At 49.6% G+C, this 21,712-nt stretch overlaps 9 protein-coding genes across 9 annotated transcripts; 8 read left to right on the top strand and 1 right to left on the bottom strand.

Annotated features, from left to right (window-relative positions):
- Window positions 1–332: 332 nt before the first annotated feature.
- On the top strand, window positions 333–1,841 carry VTN49DRAFT_6660 (uncharacterized protein; the record flags this gene model as incomplete). The annotated part of the gene is made up of 3 exons (XM_069414843.1): window positions 333–464; window positions 533–906; window positions 953–1,841. 3 exons carry the CDS (start codon window positions 333–335, stop codon window positions 1,839–1,841), a joined length of 1,395 nt encoding a protein of 464 aa, XP_069265316.1.
- A 978-nt stretch (window positions 1,842–2,819) lies between these two features.
- On the top strand, window positions 2,820–3,161 carry VTN49DRAFT_6659 (uncharacterized protein; the record flags this gene model as incomplete). The annotated part of the gene is made up of 2 exons (XM_069414841.1): window positions 2,820–2,954; window positions 3,024–3,161. 2 exons carry the CDS (start codon window positions 2,820–2,822, stop codon window positions 3,159–3,161), a joined length of 273 nt encoding a protein of 90 aa, XP_069265315.1.
- A 135-nt stretch (window positions 3,162–3,296) lies between these two features.
- On the top strand, window positions 3,297–4,126 carry VTN49DRAFT_6658 (uncharacterized protein; the record flags this gene model as incomplete). Its single annotated transcript, XM_069414840.1, has 2 exons — window positions 3,297–3,400; window positions 3,451–4,126. 2 exons carry the CDS (start codon window positions 3,297–3,299, stop codon window positions 4,124–4,126), a joined length of 780 nt encoding a protein of 259 aa, XP_069265314.1.
- A 638-nt stretch (window positions 4,127–4,764) lies between these two features.
- VTN49DRAFT_6657 (uncharacterized protein) lies at window positions 4,765–6,240 on the top strand (the record flags this gene model as incomplete). Its single annotated transcript, XM_069414839.1, has 3 exons — window positions 4,765–4,869; window positions 4,935–5,311; window positions 5,364–6,240. The coding sequence occupies 3 exons, from the start codon at window positions 4,765–4,767 to the stop codon at window positions 6,238–6,240; spliced, it is 1,359 nt and encodes a 452-aa protein (XP_069265313.1).
- A 595-nt stretch (window positions 6,241–6,835) lies between these two features.
- VTN49DRAFT_6656 (uncharacterized protein) lies at window positions 6,836–8,334 on the top strand (the record flags this gene model as incomplete). The annotated part of the gene is made up of 4 exons (XM_069414838.1): window positions 6,836–6,970; window positions 7,033–7,104; window positions 7,151–7,410; window positions 7,461–8,334. The coding sequence occupies 4 exons, from the start codon at window positions 6,836–6,838 to the stop codon at window positions 8,332–8,334; spliced, it is 1,341 nt and encodes a 446-aa protein (XP_069265312.1).
- A 978-nt stretch (window positions 8,335–9,312) lies between these two features.
- On the top strand, window positions 9,313–10,824 carry VTN49DRAFT_6655 (uncharacterized protein; the record flags this gene model as incomplete). Its single annotated transcript, XM_069414837.1, has 3 exons — window positions 9,313–9,447; window positions 9,512–9,891; window positions 9,942–10,824. The coding sequence occupies 3 exons, from the start codon at window positions 9,313–9,315 to the stop codon at window positions 10,822–10,824; spliced, it is 1,398 nt and encodes a 465-aa protein (XP_069265311.1).
- A 2,357-nt stretch (window positions 10,825–13,181) lies between these two features.
- VTN49DRAFT_6654 (uncharacterized protein) lies at window positions 13,182–14,830 on the top strand (the record flags this gene model as incomplete). The annotated part of the gene is made up of 4 exons (XM_069414836.1): window positions 13,182–13,213; window positions 13,271–13,478; window positions 13,543–13,919; window positions 13,972–14,830. 4 exons carry the CDS (start codon window positions 13,182–13,184, stop codon window positions 14,828–14,830), a joined length of 1,476 nt encoding a protein of 491 aa, XP_069265310.1.
- Window positions 14,831–15,824: 994 nt separating this feature from the next.
- VTN49DRAFT_6653 (uncharacterized protein) lies at window positions 15,825–17,400 on the top strand (the record flags this gene model as incomplete). Its single annotated transcript, XM_069414835.1, has 3 exons — window positions 15,825–15,983; window positions 16,054–16,430; window positions 16,479–17,400. 3 exons carry the CDS (start codon window positions 15,825–15,827, stop codon window positions 17,398–17,400), a joined length of 1,458 nt encoding a protein of 485 aa, XP_069265309.1.
- Window positions 17,401–18,689: 1,289 nt separating this feature from the next.
- Window positions 18,690–21,001, bottom strand: VTN49DRAFT_6652 (uncharacterized protein; the record flags this gene model as incomplete). The annotated part of the gene is made up of 5 exons (XM_069414834.1): window positions 18,690–19,543; window positions 19,596–20,346; window positions 20,411–20,692; window positions 20,748–20,880; window positions 20,934–21,001. The coding sequence occupies 5 exons, from the start codon at window positions 20,999–21,001 to the stop codon at window positions 18,690–18,692; spliced, it is 2,088 nt and encodes a 695-aa protein (XP_069265308.1).
- Window positions 21,002–21,712: the final 711 nt, after the last annotated feature.

Below are 21,712 nucleotides of genomic sequence, written 5' to 3'. Positions count from 1 at the left end.
GTGAGTTCAGAGTGATAGATGTAAACTAAACCAAATCAGAAAATATGTAAACGAACCGTCAACGAATCAGGCCAAACGGGAGAGATACGAGAGCTGTGTGAACACTTCAAAGGACAATTAGACGACTAGAATTTAATTCAGACCATTCATAGCCAACATGGTGACAGATTTCGCCTTGAATTTCTCAAGTCAGAGATCATCATACCATTCAAATACCCAACAGAATCGCGTCTGCGAACCATTCGCTGTCAAGGAACTTGAAGCACGTCAAAGTAGCAGGCTTACCCACAACGCTAACTGCATGTGAAAGAGAAACGACTGTGAACGGCGCAATGGATGCTCATAATGGGAATGAACTTGCGACCGGCCGAGGAAAGCATGACATTGTCGGTAATTTACCTCTCGAACTCGTGGCTCAAGTCACGGAGTATCTAGATATCGTTGATATCGTTCGATGCCACAGGGTGCGGGATTACCTACTATTCCACACGGCTCATCGTATTGACACTCCCAAGCTAACAGAGGTGTTTAGGTCTCAAGGCAATGGCGCTTGATCTTCTCGTCAGATACAATCATCAATGGTATCTTATCTCAAACGGTCGCGTTGCTCGAGTTGGACACCAAGAATATTTCCACGGCCGACGCGATGACATATTTCCGGTGGTTTCACGGTGTACAGTCCGCTCATCCGGTTAAGAAAGCCTTCCTCCCCTTGCCAGGAGCGTTGGAAACACTCAAACATGTCGTGTACCATTCGCGTCGAATCTGCGCGGTGCATGACCGCCAAACAGTCGCAATGTTGGATCTCGGAACCGGAAAAATAACTTTCTTGCCAAATATCACGACCGGCCATCCTGTTGATCTCTTCTTGTCCGATCGCTGGCTAATTATAGAATCGGATGATAGGTAAGGAGGCTGCCTGCTCTTGTTTACACCGTCTCATGCTGGCTAGGGGTCGCAAAGCATTCGTAGCATGGGATATCCACACATCACAGAAGGTAGCAGAATGGCGAGTTTCTTTTCGGGAATCCTCCTATCCTACTATCACAAAGGACAAAGTGATTATAGCTCCCGTTAGCAGTCTGGATTCTTGCCCTATCCGGGTCTGGGATCTACTCTCGGATCAAGTCGACGTGTTTGGCTCCTTCTTGAATCTGTGTTTGTGGCATGCGGATGCTGATGAAAACGTGCTGATAACCTTCGAGTTCAACTGGGATACGGATCCGCCTGAGGTGCAACAGACCAAGTGGACGTTGACCAGCGGGGAACTGCTTCATCAGAAGAAGTTCTGCCTCTCGATGGGAGGTCGTTCTATAAACAAGTTTGGTGTCTGTCGACTAGGCGATAAGGTTCGCACCTACGGCCGCAAGTCAGTAGCCCATCTGCGCACCGTTCAGGATCCATATACCACGATGCACCTCATGTACAACTATGCAAATGATCAGTTAAGCCTCCGATGGCTCTGCTCACCCGATCCTATCAACGAGTTGACTCTTTATGGCGGTGCCGCCTTCCTTGGCCCGTATGTTACCTACCTTTGGGCTCATCAACTTAGGGGAGTTGCGATCTACAACGCTTTCAATGGCTCTATAACTTCGCGTCCATATCAGTTGCACAACCGAGAACTCAGCGTTCGCGACTCGCTGGGCGCTGACCTGATGCCCCCTTCGCGACCGATGAGATGGGCGGAATTCAGGGATCCTTCCTTAGAATGCATTGGCGACCAGGAGGTCTGTGGCGTGTTTAGCAACGACGGTGTGCAGCTCTGGTTCTTCAACCCTGACTTTGTGCCAGACATTCCTGATGCTGAGCCTTTTCTTGTTCTGGAGGAGAGTGGATAATCCATGATTGAGTACTCACGATACGTATAGGATTATCCGGATGGGGTACGAATAAAATACGCTGATAAAGTTATCTGATGCTGTACGAACATTGCGCAAACTGATACCGTGCGTCTTCACAATATCACGAAGTTTATGTTGTCTTATCATTTCCTAGCACGAAATTCCAATGCTGAAGCACCCTGGTCAGCCGCAAGACCATGCCGCCACAGGTTAGAGCTTCCAGAATTTACACGAAAATTTCTAACCAAACTTACCCAATACCTGACTACCACTCAGCGGGCAACACACGAGCATAGTGGTCAGGGTGCTATGTTGCTTACTATACAAACATGCCATGAATAGTACCATCCGCGTAAATACAATGAACTAGGGTAGGTCAAACACTGTTCTCCGTACGGAGTACAGTACTTGGAATTGACAATCTTTCTCGGCGGCCCACCTATTGCGTACGGCTCATATAGACTTTGGGTGGTGCGTGGGCGTAATGCAAAACTACATGTGGCAATACCAGCGTGACAGGGACGAAACCTATTTTGATCGCTAAGTTACAGGTACCTAATGCACCTGTAAGGTAGGTAGGTAGCTATAGTCCTCCATACTTACGAATACGAGAGGTTAACCAAGCGGATCGTTCATCTTTCTGCCTAGCAGATTCGGCAGCTTTTCCAACAATAAGAGAGACGCTTGATCCAATCTCCAACAGTTTGATTACGATTAGGAATGGGTTGAAGAAACCGACAATAGTACCCTAGATCCTCCAAGCCCATAAGCTTGTTGGATCATATCCAGAAATGGAAGGCTCTTGGATGCTTTAGCACGTCTTCACAACGACGTGAAGCTAGAACTATCACCCCTGAACAGTACCAGTGAGTGTGCTACACACGCATGAATTCGGCTAGGCAATGTGCTGAAATTCAGATTAACGTTAGCTCAGACTTCACGTAACTGGAAGCCCACGTTTTGCGAACTGAAGGAATGGAAGGCAATTATTGTAAGGAATGTCTCGTGACAGGCCGACTTGAGCATGACATTGTCAGTTCCTTGCCTCATGAGCTTGTTATACATGTCGTGGAGTACATCGACGTCGCCGACATTGTCCGATGCCAGATGGTGTGGTGTTACCTCAACAACCCAAAAGTGACTTCAGTTACTGTTCCATCCTAACGAACGTCATCCTAGGTCTCGAAACGATGGTGGGCAATTTTCTCGAGCGATACAGTCATCAAACCGTCCTTGTCTCAGACCATGGAGTTACTAGGCTTAGATTCGAAGAGTGTGGAAATTGCACCAGTTGACCCGAAGACCTACTTTCGATGACTCCACGGTTTGCAGTCTGGTCGTCCAATAAGCAAGGTCTTTCTCCCATGGTTCGGATCGTCAAGAAAACCCCATGAGATTCTATACCATTCACGACGACTGTGCTACATCGTACCTAACAGCTACGAAATCGCCATGTTGGATCTCGAGACTGGCAGGAGCTCTATCTGGCCAAATGCTGCCAGAGTCCAAGGTCTCAGACTGTCGGATCGATTGCTTGTTACGAGATCGGAGAACAGGTAAGAGCGGCGGTTGCTGTTGTCAATGCAGCTAACACCGAGGTTGGCAGAACAATAGTAGTGTGGGATATACACACATCACAGAGGATAGCAGAAAAACAATTTTGCTGGTCTTCTTTCGAGGTTACTATCGCAAAGGACATCGTGATCATAGTCCCTTGTACCTGGCCGCAACCTTGCCCCATTTGCGTCTGGGATTTGCGCTCGAACCAGGCCAATGCGTATGGCTCTTTCTCCAATCTATGGTTGTGGCATGCGAATGCGGATGAGAACGTGCTGGTAACACTCGAAATCAACTGGGACACACATCCTCCCGAGGTGCAGCAGAAAAAGTGGGCATTGACTAGCAGAGAACTGATCGACCAGAAACACTTCCACCTCTCGCTGAGGGGTCGTCGCGTTGAGATGGTAGGCCGACCCTTCCGTGCTGGTATCGATGGCATTCGTAACTACGGCCACAAGACAATAATCCAGCTGTACCGTACCAGAGTTCCTAATGCCACGATGCACCTCATGTACGACTATGCCGTCGATAGGCTAAGCGTTCAATGGATCGACTGCGTGGACCCAATCAACGAACAGACGATTTGGGGTGGTTGTGGCTTTCTTGGCACCCACATTACCTATCGCTGGGCTCATCAGCGCGGGGGGGTTGCGATCTACAATGCCGTTATCGGCAGCACGACCGTGCGTCCGTACCAGCTACCTAGACATCCGAGAAACTAGTGCTCGCAATTCTCTGGGCGTATATATACCACCGACCAACAGTCCTGATCTCTGGTACTGTTCCTTGCGATGCTTTGGCGACCATGAGGTCTGTGGCATGGTTAGCGACGACGGCATGCAGCTCTGGTTCTTCAATCCTGACTTCGTGCCGGATACCCCTTGCGTGGAGCATTTTCTTGCCATAGAGGAGAGTGGATGATGCGTGATATTACCGTACTTGAGTACCCAAAGGGTAGCGTACGTCATCGTTGTATTTGGACAATTTTCACATGAAAGGAAGACAGTCCATGTCCAGACTATCTGACGTTTCTGTTCTCTAGGCGGGGAGATTTTTAAATGAATGCAGAAATACCAGGAAAACTCTCATGTCATGGATAATAGTACATACTGCCACCGCAACAATTATTGGGACGCCTAGTTGTCTATCGCAGAGGTCTATAACTGCTTTAGTGCGCCTTCATCACAGCGCGTCGGTAACTTAGAACATGAGAAATAGTACATAGGGTTACCAATCACAGACATGCATCGATCAGATCTGAGATTTGAACTTGATTAATGCCAGTGTGATCTTGTGTTGGACTATGCAAATGGAAAACGACGACGGTAATAGAAGGGAGGATCGGTGCAAACACATCGTTATGGCAGGTCGAAGCAATTATGACATTCTCAGTTCTTTGCCTCTCGAGCTCGTGGTTCAGATCGTGGAGTATTTAGATGTGACGGGCATTATTCGATGCCAAAAGGTGCAGTTCAATAAACCCTCCTCGACATCAAGAGTCATATCTCATCCTAACGAGGGCTATTGTAGGTCTCCAAGCAATGGGCCGCAATATTCACGACCGATACAATCATCAAACGTTTCCTGCCCCGAGCGCTGGAGTTACTTGGCTTGGACACCACGAATGTCGCAACAGCCGACGCAAAGTCCTATATTCGTTGGCTTGATGGCATACAGTCTTCTCGCCCAGTGAGGAAGGTCTTCTTGCCCATGCCAGGACTGTTGGAGATGGCGGGCGATATTCTCTACCACTCACGGCGACTCTTCTACATCATGTCCTGGCCTAAGAAAATCGCAATGCTGGATCTCGAAACTGGTGAAAAATCTATTTGGTCTGGTGTTGCGAAGAAATATCTCCAAGGTCTGGCATTGTCTGATCGATGGCTCATTACAAGGACGGCGAAGAGGTAAGCAGTGCGTTCGCTCTCGTCGACGCCGTGTTAACATTAGCAATCGCAGCACCATGGTGGCGTGGGATGTACGCACACTTGAACCGGTAGCAAAGGCGCTTTTTCCCGCCGTTCCCGGCAAGTTTACTATAGCAAAAGACAAAGTGGTCATAGTTCACTGCTACCCGCTTTTCCACGTCTCTGTCTGGGATTTACGCTCGAACCATGTTCACACCTTTGGCAGCTTCTCTCATCTATATCTGTGGCATGCTGACGCAGACGAGGATGTGCTGGTAGCATTTGAGATCAACTGGGTGACCGATCCGTACCCTCCCAGGGTGCAGCAGACCAAGTGGACGTTGACCGGGGAGCTGCTGTACCGAAAACAGTTCCGTTTCCCGGTGGGGAGTCGTCGCATGGAATGGAGCAGTCTTCGTCCACACCATGACGAGTTGGTTCGCACCTACGGCCACAAATCAGTAACCCAATTTTACTCTGAAAAGGATCCCAATCTCACACTGCACATCATATACGACCATTCTGTCGGAAACCTAAGTCTCCGATGGATCGATTGTGTCCGTCCGATCAACCAGCTAACCATTTGGGGTCGGGGCGGTTACTTCGGCCCGCACATTGCCTTTCGCTGGGCCCATCAGCTTAGGGGGGTTGCGATCTATAATGCCGTCACAGGAACTACAACGGTGCATCCATACCAACTGGACAGTCGAGAAGTCAACACTCGCAAGACATTGGGTGCCAAGCTGGCCCCACCTCGACGTCCGATCAAAGACGTTGAGTTCACGTTTTCTGCCATACGATGCTTCGGTGACAGCGAGGTATGGGGCTTGGTTACCAAAGACGGTTTGCAGCTCTGGTTCTTCAATCCTGAATTCGTTCCCGACATCCCTGGTGGGGAGCCTTTTCTTGCCATGGAGGAGAGCGGATGATCCACGATAGTGCCTATCTGACATAGACAAATTTGTGCTCAAAAACCGGAGGATGGAATTTCCAATGCGCCTCATGTTCTGCTCCCTTGGACGGAGAACTGCGCAGAAACTGGTATGAACGGTTTCGTACCGGTTCTGCGTACTGTAATCCTCCGTACGAGTATTCCGTACGTAATACTATCCCGAAGGCTGACCTGCATGGCTGAACTTCTCTCCTTTTTTCTAGCCACGAGAGGCTCTCCAAGTGAGGATGCATGATTCAGCGCCTGATACAGCTTCCACTTGCCCGTTCATTGCTAGCTGATATTGATTTTCATCGCTGCACTTCCAACTTCCTGATTGGCTATGAATCGAAGGAGACTGTAGGCTACGTCTTGATTGCCTCTGGCCATGGATGCCTGTTGGCGAATTTTGGGAACCACATTAGGCTTGATTTACTTGGTGTCTTCATCACGACGCATTTCTTTTGAACAGGACGAGTATATATAGAGTGTACGTGCGCCACTATTACTTGGGGAGCTTGCCAAAATTCGGGTTGATCTTTGTAGACTTGGCCGAGACGGAAATCGGCTGGGAAGCGATAGCGACAGGAAGGATGGAGGATGATAACTGCGGAGATCCCTTTATGGAAAGTCGTAACAAGTACGACATTGTCGGTTCTTTGCCCCTTGAGCTGGTGGTTCAGATCGCGGAGTATTTAGACGTGACCGAAATTCTTCGACTTCAGAAGGTGTGCCATGATTGCCCATACCTCACAATGGAGAGTAATTATTTTGACATTGGCAGTCCTAGGTCTCCAGGCGATGGAACTCGATTTTCACAGGCGACGCAATCGCCAAATGTTTCTCGCTGGATGCACTAGAGGTTCCTGGGTTTGGAAGCAACCGATTATACAGCTTCTGACGCAAAGACCTACTTCCGATGGATAGACGCTTTGATGTCTGTTTGCCTGGTCAAGAAGGTCTTTTTGCCAACGCCAGAACTCTTCAAAGCGACGGGGCGGATCATGTACCATTCACAGCGGCTCTTCTACATCATGCCTTTCTGCCACAAAGTCGCAATGTTGGATCTTGGGACTGGCGAAAGGCATATTTATTCCAACGTCGCGAAAAGTCATCTCCAGGGTCTCGCACTGTCCGATCGCCACCTTATCGCGAGAACGAGAAAAAGGTTATATGGTTACTGTTCTGGTTGACGCCGCTTAACACAAGCGCTGGCAGATCCATGTCCGCGTGGGATGTACGCACATTTAAAAAGGTATCAAGGGCCGACTTTTCAGGCGCTCCGAGCCAGTTTACTATCGTGAAGGACAAAGTCATCGTTGGCTCGACCCTAGGGGGCCCTATTCCGATCTTGGTCTGGGATCTACGATCGAATGAAGCCAATGTCTTCGGTTCCTTCTCTGGTCTGTACTTGTGGCATGTGGACGCAGAGGATATCCTGGTAACATTCGAGATCAACTGGGAATCACATCCGCCCAAGGTGCAGCAGAGCAAGTGGAGATTGACCGACGGCGAGCTGCTACAGCGGAGTCACTTCCGACTCTCACTAGGGGGTCGTCGTCTGAGAAAGAAAGGTATTTTGCGGCATTCAAACGACTGGATTCGTTCGTATGGCGACACGACAGTGACCCAGTTATACTCTGATTCATATCCTGATGCCACGATCCACCTTATGTATGATTATGCCTTCGATCTGCTCAGCCTTCAATGGATCGACTGCGATCAACCCATCAACGATCTAACCAGATGGGGCGGTGGTGGCTTTCTTTGCCCGCACATTACCTTTCGCTGGGCTCATCAACTCAGGGGGCTTGCAGTCCACAACGCCGCCACCGGCACCACAACTGTGCATCCCTACCAGTTGGATACTCGGGAAGTCAGCGCTCGCAACTCGCTGGGTGCCGGCCTGCGTCCTTCCTCAAGTTCGATGAAAAGCACTGACTTTATGCCCTCTACTTTGCAATGCTTTGGCGATCAAGAGGTCTGTGGCATTGTTAAAGGAGATGGCATGCAGCTCTGGTTCTTCAATCCTGAGTTCGTGCCTGACGTCCCTGATGCGGAACCTTTTCTTGCCATGGAAGAGAGCGGATGATTCGCGACACCCTATATGTACAAACTATACAGTACTTTCCCGAAGAGGACTCATTTTATCAGGTGGCTGATGGACCATTTCGTACTTCGATGCAGGGTTAACTTGTAAGAATATCGTATAACTAACGCATGTATCCCATACAGTACCGTGCTCCCATTTCTCGGTACTGCGTGAGACAGAAATTTGACAGGTCTGCTTGTCTGGCCAGATTTGTTCCGTGAAGGGCTCTTTGATGAGAGGCTCGGATGGTGATGGTGATGATAACGATGAGATTTATGACTTCTTTGCGCCGAATGTCCCTCATGCGGGGCCTTTTCTGGCCAACGAGGAGTCTAGATGATTCAGGATAGCGTAAATGCACAAGAACTGTACCGGATGTTCAAAGCATTGTATGATTTCCTTGCTGTACGAAGATCCTACAGATTGGTGCGTTCCTTTTTTTTTTTTTTTTTTTCCCTTTCCATGCAAGGCAGTGTACGTTGCTTTAACCGCTAACTCTGGCAACGTTGGCTGGCCATTGCGGGCTTGGCTTTGCTTTTCATTGGCATAAATAATCGGCTTTGCTGAATGATGACTAACTCTACCAGAGGCAAGAGGGCCATGGGAGTCATAGGCCATGCCAACATCCTCCAAGCACTCCGTGCAAGGGCTTGGCTTATTATGTATATAGAATCATCGGACAGATTGAAAATCACGATCTGTCTCTCTCTGTGACGCGATACGATCCTTAAATCTCTAGGAAAGTCTTTCGAAGCGGAATACATCCTCTCTGGGCACTGGCCAATACAGCTTGAGTCGTCTTCCTTTTCAGCAACTGCAGATACCAAGTGATATTAATCTGTTAGTCCGGCATTTTCTTTGTCGAAGAAAGTTAGCGGTCAGTACTTGCATGCTTAGAAAGAAGTTGGAGACTTGACTGAGCTCCGGCAGACCTTGTTCAGACTTTACGCAAGTGAAAAGGAACCTGCATAGAGAGGAATGGAGGAAAATTGTGAAAAGAGTAGCCCTGCGATAGGTCGAGTGAGACATGACATTATCGGCTCATTGCCTCTCGAGCTCGTGGTTCTAGTCGTAGAGTATCTGGATCTGGCGGACATTGTTCGATTTCAGAGGGTGCGGCACTGCTGATTCCGCGATTCTCAAGGGTGATTTGGCGATTTTAACATGGTTGTCCTAGGTCTCGAAGCGATGGCGCTCGATTTTCTCGAGCAACACAATCGCAAAGAGCCTTCTGCCCAGAATGCTTGCCGCTCTGGGCATGGAAGGCAGGCGTATCATCAACGCTAACGCGATGACCTATATTCGTTGGTTTCTTAGGTTGGAGTCGGCTCGCCCGGTCGAGAAAGTTTTCCTTCCCTGGAGCGAATCGCCGGCAAGAGCTCAGGAAATTCTGTACCATTCACGGCGATTGTGCTATGTCATGCGCGGCAGGGACCAAGAAGTTGCAATGTTAGATTTCGAGACAGGGAAGAGATCCATTTGGAGCAACAGAAGAAACGGTGATATTCGGACCATCAAACTTTTCGATCGCTACCTCTTTGTGATTTCGTGGAATCTGTAAGATTATATCATGTGTTTCTGTGTTCGTCTAACGCTGGTGATGCCAGAACAATAACGGCGTGGGATCTACACACATCAGAGAAACTAGGGGAACAAGAATTCCCTTGGATTCCCATACACATTACTGTCGCAAACGACAAGGCGGTTATAGTCCCTTGGGTCGTGCGGCGGTCTCACCCCATTTACGTTTGGGATCTGACCTTAGATCAAGTCCATGAGTTCGGCCTCTTTGCTGATGACCTATGGATGTGGCATGCGGATGCGGACGACAACGTGCTGGTAACATTCGAATTCAACTTCAACGTACATCCGCCCGCGGTACGGGAGACAAAGTGGGTGTTGACTGGTGGTGAATTGCTTGATTCTGAACGGTTCCCTCTGACGCTCGGGGGTCGACGCGTGGAAAAGACAATTATCTGTCGACAAATTGACCAATGGTGCCACACGTATGGTGACAAGACGACGACACAGCTGTACAATATCGAGGATAAGAACTTCTTGATGCATCTCACATTCGACTACGCTACCGATCGGCTGAGCGTTCGATGGATTGACTGCGTTGAACCCATCGGCGTGGTCTCCATTTGGGGTCGTTACAGCTCTCCTGCTCCGCATATCATCTACCGCTGGGCGCCCCAGCAGCTCAGGGGGTTTATGGTCTACAACGCTGCCACCGGAATCACAACCGTGCGCCCGTACCAAGCGGATGTTCGAGAACTCAGTGCTCACAAACTCTTTGGTGCTGTGTCCCGGCACGCCCGTTTCATGCAACCTGATCCCCAGAATACTTTTCCCTTAAAGTGCTGTGGCGACCGCGAGGTATACTTCGTGGCTAGTGACGAAGGCTTGCAGCTTTGGTTCTTCAATCCCGATTTTGTGCCCAATCTTCCGGATGCAGAGCCGTTTCTTGCCATGGAGGAGAGTGGATAAATTTAGACAATCGGATATTTAGAGTACTACTACCTACCTACTACTTTACTGAGAAGACGTCCACAATCGTACTTGAAGTCCTTCGGGCACCTCATACCGGAATTCCAGACTGCGTGTTTAATTGAATTGGAAACCCAAAAAAAAAAAAAAAACCCAACCCGTGCGTGGTGTTCAACGGTTTTGAAATAAAGTAGAGCTCCTGCTCTCTCAAGGGACAATTGGGGTTTCCTCACCTCTCTAGCCGGAAAAGAGAATTGTTCTCCGGCCTTGAAGCGAAGGGACTCAGGCGCTCGACATCTGGTACGCTAGAACCTCTTTTCTGCTGTGTTTCACACTCCTGTGTCTGAGTATTGGGCAGAATATTTACTCATGACTCCTCGTAGCATGTCTCCGTGCCTTGATAGCGTCAGTTACCGAACCTCAAACTCTGTGATAGATAGAGCACTGTTACAGCCGGTCTCGTTACATTGAACTATTGCAAGGAATCAACGAGGCGAACTTGTTCAGAATTAGATAGACTGCAATAGAGGATTGGCAGATCATTGTAGCACGGGATTTGCATACGCCACAGAAATGGACAACGATCTTTTCACTATGGTATCTTCGAGATCACTATTGCAAAAGACAAGAAAGTAACCGCCCTTTGGAGCAGCAAAATGTAATCTCACCGTCAATGTTTGGAACCTACATATGAATTCGGTTCATGAGTTATAGCTCTTTCTCTAACTCGTTCCTGTGGCACACGGATGCAGATGACAATGTGCTAGTAACACTCGAATCAATTGGGACGTTTTTCTCCCAGAGGTTCGGTAGACAAAGTGGTTGTTGGCTGGTGGATAGAAGTTTCACCAGAAACGCTTCTTCTCTTGCTAGCAGTCGCCCTGGGGACAGAAAAGGTCCCCTCAGAGAACGCAACGGCTGGTACCGGGCATACGACAAAAAGACTGCAACGCAGATATTCATCTAATCGGATCGCCATACCACTATGCATCTCATGAATGACCACGCTATTGATCTGCTGAACCTCTGATGGATCCAACTGTGCCGAGCCCATCAATGATCCTATCATGTGCACATGGGCCTTACTTGTATCGTATAGGTAGGTATCAACTCCCGCAAGCGCTACGGATCAAAAACATCACGATCTACAACACACTCACTGGCACCACAACAATCCATCCACAAATGTTGAACAAAGAAGTGGCCACTAGCCGCTTGCTTAGTTCAAACCTACCTTCAGCGTGGCCCTAATATTTTACGTGTATCACGTGCAAGAGGTACCTTTGGATGCTTTGGCTACTATGAAGTTCTCGGCCTGATCACAGCCAGGGCATTGAGCTCTGGTGCTTCAGTTCCGAGTTCGTGCCTAATGTCCTTTTGCGGAGCCGATTCTTGCATTTGGGAAGTGGATAATTCATGAGAAACCAAGGCGTGATTCCTGACTACATATGCTTTCTAGTTAGGTTATATCGTATATATGGAACCGAAGGACCAGCGCCTCGGCGTCGTACTGATTTATGTTTGTAGACGGCGTCCTATGTCCGAGAGGTCCAGGATCAGATTCGTTAAGGTTAGTGTCGCTTTTAATGCTTTAAATCCGGATTTGACAAGTATGTACGTATTGGACGCTCATATGGGATTACAGCCCTTCCGAGGGCATATGCGGTTGCCAGAGTAGTGCAACCATCTCTCGGTAGGTGGTACTCATACTGCTCAAAATTTGCGTACCGTTGCGAAATCCTGGCATCATGAAGTTATCTCGTTCAGTCTAAGGAGGCGCTTTCCCTATCCATCGTAGTACAAATTACATGTACCCAACTTTGAAGTACTACTAGTAGCTACTCTGTAGTTAGTTACGAAAGCTGGGATATTTTCGTAAATTTTTCAATATTGTGCAATCTCGTTTGTTGCTCCGGCTAAGACACCGATACTATACCGATTATCTAGCCTGTTTTACGCGTCGCGAAGCGAGTTTGGCAGTCAAGGCACCGGGTCACTTTGGTCTCCGAAGTTCAGGACGAGAATGAGCTGAGATTGAACTCGAAAGCCCTAGGGTATCCCCGGCACCGACGCAGGAATTTACCTATCTTAATCTGGGAGCTAACCTCATCATTTCGCAGGTATGGAGCGCTGTTTTGTTCGATTTTCCTCGAGAAACGAAGGCTAATTACGATGTTTACTCCGTGTAATAGTTCAGTGGCTTGCGAGACGAGCGATCAACAATCAGAGTAGCCTGCCTCCTATTTATTATTGATCAACGTCAGTATGTCAACATCAGTTCTACTGGTTGGAAGATTCTTGGCTGTCTTGAAATAACCTACTAGGTATGGATCACCAATGGATCTCTTGCTCTTCAGATGAGCCTACTCTTCCAACCCCCACCCCACTTGTGAGTTTTAATCGCCCAAGAAGCTGAAGTGAGGCCCCTAAGGACATATTTATGTAGGAATATTTTATCAGACAAGATCCAGGTGATCCAGTGTCGACGGGCAAGGGCGAAGGAGGAATGTACCGAAAACATGGCGGAACGTTGTGGAGATTTTGCTCCTGCGACAGAACGAGGAAAGCATGACATTATCGGCTCAATGCCTCTCGAGCTTGTCGTTCACGTCGTGAATTTTCTGGATCATACCGACATAGTCCGGGGCCAACGGGTATAATATTTTTCCAGCATTGCATTCTCCGACAATAAGTATCCTGATTATGGGTCCTTCACAGGTTTCAAAACGATGGCGGTCGATTTTCTCAAGCGATACAGTCCTCAAAAGTGTTCTTCCCGGTACGCTTGAGGCACTGGGGTTGAAAGACACGAATGTCCAAAACGCCAACCCGATGACCTATATTCGCTGGCTAGTTGGCGTGCACCTTGCACGTCCAGTTAAGAAAGTTTTTCTTCCCTTTTCAAGTTGGGCTATTTACGCCCGGCAGGTTGTATATCATTCGCGGCGACTATGCTACACTACAACGACCCATAGACATGTCGTCGTATTGGATTTCGAAACGGGAAAAAAATCGGTGCTGCCAATCAACACGTACAATGGCATTAGTCACATCCAACTATCTGATCGCTATCTATTCATGGTCTTGAGGGATGGGTAAGGAGGGTGACTATTCCTTCCCGGCCTAGTCTGACACTGGCATTGGCAGACACACCGAAGCGTGGGATGTGCAAACCTCACAGAAGATAGTAGTGGCAGATAATCTTTGGTTTAGTCCCCAGATCACTGTCACACAGGACAAGGCAATCATGGTAACCGGGAATATTATACATTCTTACGTCTATCTCTGGGACCTGGGATCAAATAGGGTTATTCGGTATGGATCCTTCTCTAGTCTGTGCTTGTGGCATGCAGACGCGGACGAAGACGTGTTGGTGACATTTGAAGTCAACTGGGACTTATACCCGCCCGAGGTGAAACAGACGAAGTGGGTTCTGAGCAGCGGGAAACGTCTTCACTGGAAATGCTTCCGTCTCTCGCTGGGTGGTCGTGATGTGGACAAGAATTATCTTCATCTAACATTTCAGGACTGGTGTCATACGGACGGAGACAAGAAGATAACTCGGGCCTTCCTTCAGGTGGATAAACGCACCACGATGCATCTAACGTACGATTATTCTGTCGACCGGCTGAACATCCGATGGATCGAGTGTGATGTATCCATCACCAATCTCATCCAGGGGCCTGGCGCGTCTCCTTCCCCGTACATCATCTACCGCTGGGCGCAGCAGTTCAGGGGACTTGCAATCTGCAACGCCGCGACCGGCACCATAACCGTGGCCCCTTACCGGTGGGACATCAGAGAACTCAGAACCCACAACCAGCTGAACAGAGTCCTTCCCCAGCTTTCGCATCCCGATTCATGGAAACATTTACGATGCTTTGGCGACCGTGAGGTATGTGGCGTTTTCAATAAGGGCGGGATGCAGCTCTGGTTCTTTAATCCCGACTTCTTGCCAGACGTCCCTGACGGAGAACCTTTTCTTGCTATGGAGGAGAGTGGATGATTTACACGGGGTGAAAGTAGACCATGCTTTCAAGGATCTGTACTGAGGGAATGAGGATAAACAAAATGGAATCGTTTGTTGAATGCTGTGATGAATCGCAAACACTTCTCAGGTATCTTTGTGCTCGTTCATTGTACTGTGTTTGTCACTCCTTTGTTCGCCGTTTGCCAGTTTGCCTGGCCCATGGCATAAATAGGCGCTATTCCTTCTCCCATCGATAGTGCAGCAACAGCTAGCAACTTTTGCGGTCTCACAGGCCCATGGACATACACTGTACCCGCCCTCCAGGAACGCACCCACATTGTCCGGGGATGAAGTCTGGAAATAGGAACAGCCGTGCTTGAAGGCTCTGGCATGCCTCGACCGATCAAGACACGGAGGCTCAAGCTGTTGGAGTGTGCTGAGAAACCACTTTTAGCCGACTTATCTGACTCGAGAAACGAAGGCTACCTAGCGCGGCGCAGATTGCCTGCTTCTGAGACGCTAATGGATGTGCAGACTTCATTCTGATGTAGTTCAGTTGACCGAAGAATTTTGGTCGCCTTCTGATACTGAAGTATCTAATCCGAGCTCTCAGACACGCCTACGCACAACCTGTAAGGAATGGGAGGATTTATGTGCTCTGAGGAATAGCAGAGAGGTTACCGGCACAGCGGGGCTAGCCAAAGGAGAAGATACTTGAACACCGAAGTATAAATTGACGAATCGCCACTCTCCTTAATTACGTTCAGGATAGAGGAGATAAAAGAGATTGAACACTGAAGGCCCCGAATTAGGAGCACAGCAATGACAAATCATCAACCACACGAGCCCTCAGCTCCACAACACCCAACACAGCACTAAAGACCGAGTCTAGCTACTGATACTCCGTCTTCGTATTCTCATAAATAAATTCCAAACCTTTCGCATGTGAGGCTGAAGTGACGCTGCCCACGCCTCCTACTTGGTGTGGCCAGTACTTTTGTGTCAGACAATTTCCAGAATCTCAGCAGGCATGAACAAGGGTCATTATAGTAAGATGGAGAATTACTGTGAAGAGCGTGTCGCTGTGGCAGGCCGAGGGAAGCATGACATTGTTAGCTCATTGCCTCTCGAGCTCCTGGTGCATGTCGTGGACTTTCTAGATCACATTGATATTATTCAAAGCCAGAGGGTGTGACATTGTCCGGTGTACCTCGACACTCAGAAGTGATCCATTTATCCTAACGGAACCGTCCTAACAGGTCTCGAAGCGATGGCGCTCAATTTTCTCCAGCGATGCAATCCTCAAGAGCATTTTACCCCGAACGCTTGCGGCCCTGGGCTTGGAAACAACGAATGCCGCGAGTGGAAATCCCATGAGCTATGTTCGATGGCTAGTTGGCTTGGAGCTTGCTCGGCCAGTAAAGAAAGTTTTTCTTCCCTTGTCAACGAAGCCCAGCATGTTCGATCGGATTGCGTACTATTCGCGACGACTGTGCTGGATCATGCCTGACGACGAAAATGTCGTTTTGTTAAATCTAGAGACCGGGGAGAAATCGATCTTTCGAAACGATATAGAACTGCCTGTGGATAGGATTCAACTCTCTGATCGGTATCTTCTTTTGATCTCTGACGGATGGTAAGGAGACTGCCTTGTTCATGTGGCGTCGTCCTAACACTATTGTAGTGGTGGCAGCGCCATCGTAGCGTGGAATGTGCACACGGCGCAGAAAGTGGGAACTCAAGAAATTTATTCAACTCTTTTCCCGGTTTTAACTATCGCAGAGGACAAGGTAATCATAACTCCTCGCCGAGATAGGGGTCACATCAGTGTGTGGGATCTGCAGTCGAATCAGGTTTATGAATTTCGCAACTACTTCATTGACCTGTATTTGTGGCATGCAGACGCAGGCGAGAATCAATTGGTAACATTCGATTTCAACTGGTACCCGTATCCACCCAAGGTGTGTCAGGCCAGATGGACCTTGACAGGAGGGGAGCTGCTTCACGAGAAACAATTCCGCCTCTCTCTAGAGGGTCGTCGTGTGAACGGGGCTGATCTTCTTCGAACATGGAACGACTGGTATCACACCTACGGCAAAGAGTCTATAACTCAGTTCCTGCTTGAATCGGATCCTCATACCACCATGAATCTTAGATACGACCATTCTGCCGACCGGCTGAGTCTCCGTTGGCTCGTTAGTTCCGAGCCCATCCCCGAACATTCTTCTTGGGACCGTTTTACCTCTGTTGCTCCGCACATCGTTTACCGCTGCGTCCAACAGCTTAAGGGCATCGCCATCTACAATGCCGCCACCGGCACCACAACCGTGCATCCTTATCAGTTAGACATCCGGGAACGAAACTTGACGGGTGCCGACCTGCTCCCACCCTCGCATCCCTCTCTAGAACCGGAAAGTTACCTACGATGTTTTGGCGACCGCGAAGTCATCTGTGTGGCTAGTAAAGACGGCATTCAGCTCTGGTTCTTCAGTCCTGGCTTCATGCCGAACGTTCCTGACGCCGAGCCTTTTCATGCTATGGAAGACAGAGGCCGATTCAAGAAAAACATGGAGCTGGACAATGCTTTGCAGAGTCCATCTGGGTGAAGTCTTGAGAATAACTGAAACGGAACCCTCTGCCAATGTGTGGTGTATTAGATCAGATGCATGGTATGCGGACCATCTTCTATTCCCTGTATACGGAGGTTGTAAACTGTGCATCATTAGTTCTGATAATCGAACTGCTGGGTCATTCTGCCCTCAACCTTTCAGGAAGGCCGAAACCCTAACTCGTCTTGGCCATGGCGCGTAGTATCGACAACGGCAGACAGTAGGCTATAGTACTGTCACAGCACGTTAGTTTTCTATTTCGAACCTTGAAGGCAAGAGCTAACCGCGCTGCACGTTCCACGTTTTCTGCGAGAGACGGCCATATTGATCATGTTCAGGAACGGAAACACTTTGGTTGCCCTTGGGGAGGTAATACTATGGATCAGGTACTACCCGTTAGTTACTCGACATTACTCGTGCGTAGATTTCATAAGATTCGCGAGTGGAGCCCGAAATTTTGGAAATTTTTGATCTTTCGGTAGCAGGTAGGTGACTGATTCCGAGAATGCTCGCAATAGGCTCATAAACATACTCCATACGTCCTCCATGGATCTTACAGCTCTCCTACCCCCAACATCGCCTACCGCTGAGCCCAGAAGCCCGCAAAATTTGTAATCCACAACGCCGTCTCCGTCACCACTACCGCCCATCCGTATCGGTTGGACATGCGAGAAGTCACCAGTCACCACCTGGAACTTGTTGAATTCTAGTCTTCACTTACCACGTCGAATGGCCATAAGTGAAATCCTGGGCAATGGTCTACAAAGGTTTGGCGACTGCGAGGTCTGTGATGTGGCTAGGCACGACGGTATATATTCTATGGTTCTACAATCCCAACTTCGTGCCGGATATTCTCGGTGCGGAGCCTTTTATCCCCATGGAGGAGAGCAAATATTCGAGAAGATAGAGTAAGTCGGTGATAAGTTTTTGGCCGGTTTGAAGACTATCTATATTCGCTGCCTGATGTATGTAGACTGCAGCAGCGCAGAAGATCCGTGCCATTTCGTGCTGTCGACGAACAAGCAATGAGCCGCTTCAGGAGACATTTTAGACATGCGTTTTCATGCGTGAAGACTTCGTTTGATGGACACGATATGAAAATGCCCAGGGCGCGGAAATCAATGTGACATAGCTACTTGTCATTAATATGCTTTACATCATGCCATTGACAGATACAGACGGGAATGATTCTACCGAGCTCTCCATAAACGACTCAAAAGAATCAATGACTTGAAAGCATACGTTCGTACAAGGCTTTCATCAAGCGCCGGGGACAAGGAACATTATCATAAGTCAATCAAGCTCTCCTCCACTACAGGCTTCGGCCGCGGAGGCTCTGCGGCCTGCTGCGGTGGAGGTGGAGAGGCAACGGCCGCAGCAGGAGGCGGGTGATAGTAGCCATTAGGAGGAGGGGCCGCGGCGTAACCCTGCCCAGGCTGGACGGGTTCTGGGTAATACGGTGATGACGCTGCGGGCGCCGGTTGTGACGACTGCGGAGCCGGAGGTTGAGATTCCTGAGGCGGTTGGTAGACGTGCTGATCCGGTGGCGGTGGAGAGGCGTACGGATAACCACCAGCAGGTGGTGAGGTATAGGGGGCGGAGGAAGGTGCGGGCTGTGGTGGTGCATACTGAGACTGACGTCGCAGGGTGGGAGAGGCCTGGTCATATGATGGCTGTTGGACCTCGCCCTGGGGTGTCGATGCAGCCTGATTGACTTCCGGAGATGCCGGTGCCTGGCTGGTGTAAAAGTTTGCGGGAGCGGCAGTAGGGGCCGGGTATGCATTGTCTCGTACAGGTGGTGGCGACTGGAGATTGCCTGGCACTTCTGCTAGGTTTGGATTGAGGCTCGGATACGGTGCAGTGGCCTCGGGAGCTGGCGCCGGGACATGGGAAACGCCCGGGTGATGCGGCGGCCCCATAGGCTGGAACTGGTCCGGAGGCGCAGGAGATCGGTAGAAGTTCTCCACACCGGGACGGCTATCAGGACCATAGTTGACAAGCGGCGGGTAGTCACGGGCCGGTACCGCAGAGTTGTATCCAAGATTGTGCTGGGAGTATGCGCTGGAGAGACGCTCCTCTAGCATGCGGTCATAGTAGCGTACGACCGTAGATAGCTTGGCATGTAAATCGAGCAAGGTGTCTTACTAGATTAGCAAACTGCGCAAAGGAAGTGAGATTGTGGAGAGACCTACCGTGCTTACTCATAGTTTCTCCGTAGGTACGCGCCAGTTTCGGTCGCAGAGTACCAATACTTTCATATAGCTCCTGAATCTGTGGTTCCCGAAGAATAGTCCCGGGGGGTTGATGCTGCAGCCGTTCCACCAACGCCGCAAATAAATGGATCTTCTCCGCCTCGACAGGCGTGAGCTCGTAAGGATTCGTGGGAAGAACTGCAGTACTTGTCTGAGAGCCAGATTGGCTTTCCGAAGTGGTGGAATTCTTAAGCGCAGCGGCATGCTTCTGCTTCTGCTCCTCCACGTCTCTCAATGAAGCCTCGATGGCAGCCCTTAAGTCGGCGTCCTCCTCCTCCTCTGTCCTGGGCCCAAACCTTGTACTCTCCGCGGGCTTTGACTGTGGCACGTACCCACCACTTCGCCCTTGAGCTTCCTCCAGACTCAGCTCGAGGGCTCTTCTCAAGTCCTCGTCAAAAGTGCTCTCTGCTCTCGCACTTCGAGGCTCCATTGATGCCGATTTGGTGATTGAATTGTTTTTGAAAGCTGTGCGCTCATCAGCTCCCTTGTTGCGCTTCGCAGTCAGTTTCGCATAGCACCCGTCGTCGACACGGACTGGTTGGAGAATGCCGAGGTGAGGAAGCGGAAGCATCTTGCTGGAGCACTGGGCATCAAACACATTGCCACAATTGCGACAGTGATGCTTTCGGTTCGTAAACGTGAATGGAGTTCGACATCGCATACAAACATCCGAGTCGATCCATTCTGGGGGCTACAGTAGAGCAACACGAGAGGGTTAATGTATGTCACATGCTGTCATCAGCAAGCGGACTTACTGCGCTGGTGTCCAGCATGCTGCTAGCGACATCGGTCTTGGGCGGAAACTTGAAACCGTCGCTTTGAAGTTTCCGATATGTCTCTCCCAAATAGGCCAGTTCTGTACGGCCCTGTGCAGCCAATGCCCAGGTCTGAATGAGCTCCAACATCTTCTGCTTGACATCGGCATTGAGCGTGACGGCCTCCGATTTGAGCAGCGAAACAAGGTTGTCCATGAATTCGCGGGACGCAATTTCCTTCAGAAAATGCGCGCCACCGTTCTTCACACACGTATCCGTCAACTAGGTAATTCGGTCAGCAACCCCGCTCTGAAAGGGGTTTAACCAGTTAGCTAACCTTGAGTGTGGCCAACTGGACATTCGGATTTCTATTTTCTAGACGTCGTTTCAATGATCGCATCGCATCACGCGGTTGGACGCTTTTTGAACGGATCATATCTGATATTTCGAGGTTCAGGGCGATGTCCTCTCTGACGGTATGATTAGCCTAATCACCGGCCCAGTAAGGTTGATAGAGACGTACAGTGAGGAAGACGTCGCACGCTCGATCTTTTCATCGAGCGGCGACGTGGAGGAGAACCAGCCCGCCATTGCGACGGACACGGATGGCCTTCAAACAGCAAAACCGGGGGCTAATGGTGATTCCAGACGGTCCGATGGCACTGCATGCACTTTGGGAATCGATTGCGATCCGGTCTCCCAAATCCACACCGGAACGAAGCGAATTGCCAACAAACTCGAAGGCAAACTGGAGGAGACCCGTATCGGGAAGTAAAAACTGACGAAACAACCGATAGTCCTGTATATCTGTCAACTGCGAAGGCAACAACTCAATGCAGTCAATGGTCAGCCCGATCAACGCCTAGGCACGTGGAGAGGTGATATGCTGACTCAGCAATCCAGCAACATGTGGCGTCATCGATCAAGGCGGTGAGAAGCGGCGCTCACATGCATTGGACTGGCATGTCTTGGCATGCAAGGTGGTGCCTCCTGTCACGTGATCCGGCGTCGTGTCGGCCTGAGGCTGCAACAATCAAGGACCCTAGGAGAGCAAACGACGAGTCCAGCGACGCAAAAACCTCGCCTTTAAAGAATATCCTAATACTGTCTACAGTTTTCTCTCTCGTTTTATGTACTAGTTTTCACGGTTTTGCCTCGGTGCTGAGTCGCGGTTGGACGAGGGCCAATCTGCCAACTAACCCTATCCTCAGCGGACCGCTGGGGCGGCGCCGTTCAATCCCTGCCGTCAGTCGCCTTGAGACAACGCGGCGGATTCCCACGCTCGTTTGACCCTTATATAGA

The sequence above is a fragment of the Thermomyces lanuginosus genome, assembly GCF_041956635.1.
Source record: "Thermomyces lanuginosus strain ATCC 200065 unplaced genomic scaffold VTN49scaffold_41, whole genome shotgun sequence".
In the NCBI taxonomy this organism is placed as follows: domain Eukaryota; kingdom Fungi; phylum Ascomycota; class Eurotiomycetes; order Eurotiales; family Trichocomaceae; genus Thermomyces; species Thermomyces lanuginosus.
The sequence above is the reverse complement of the archived record's forward strand: the minus strand, read 5'-3'. Positions and strand labels throughout refer to the sequence as shown.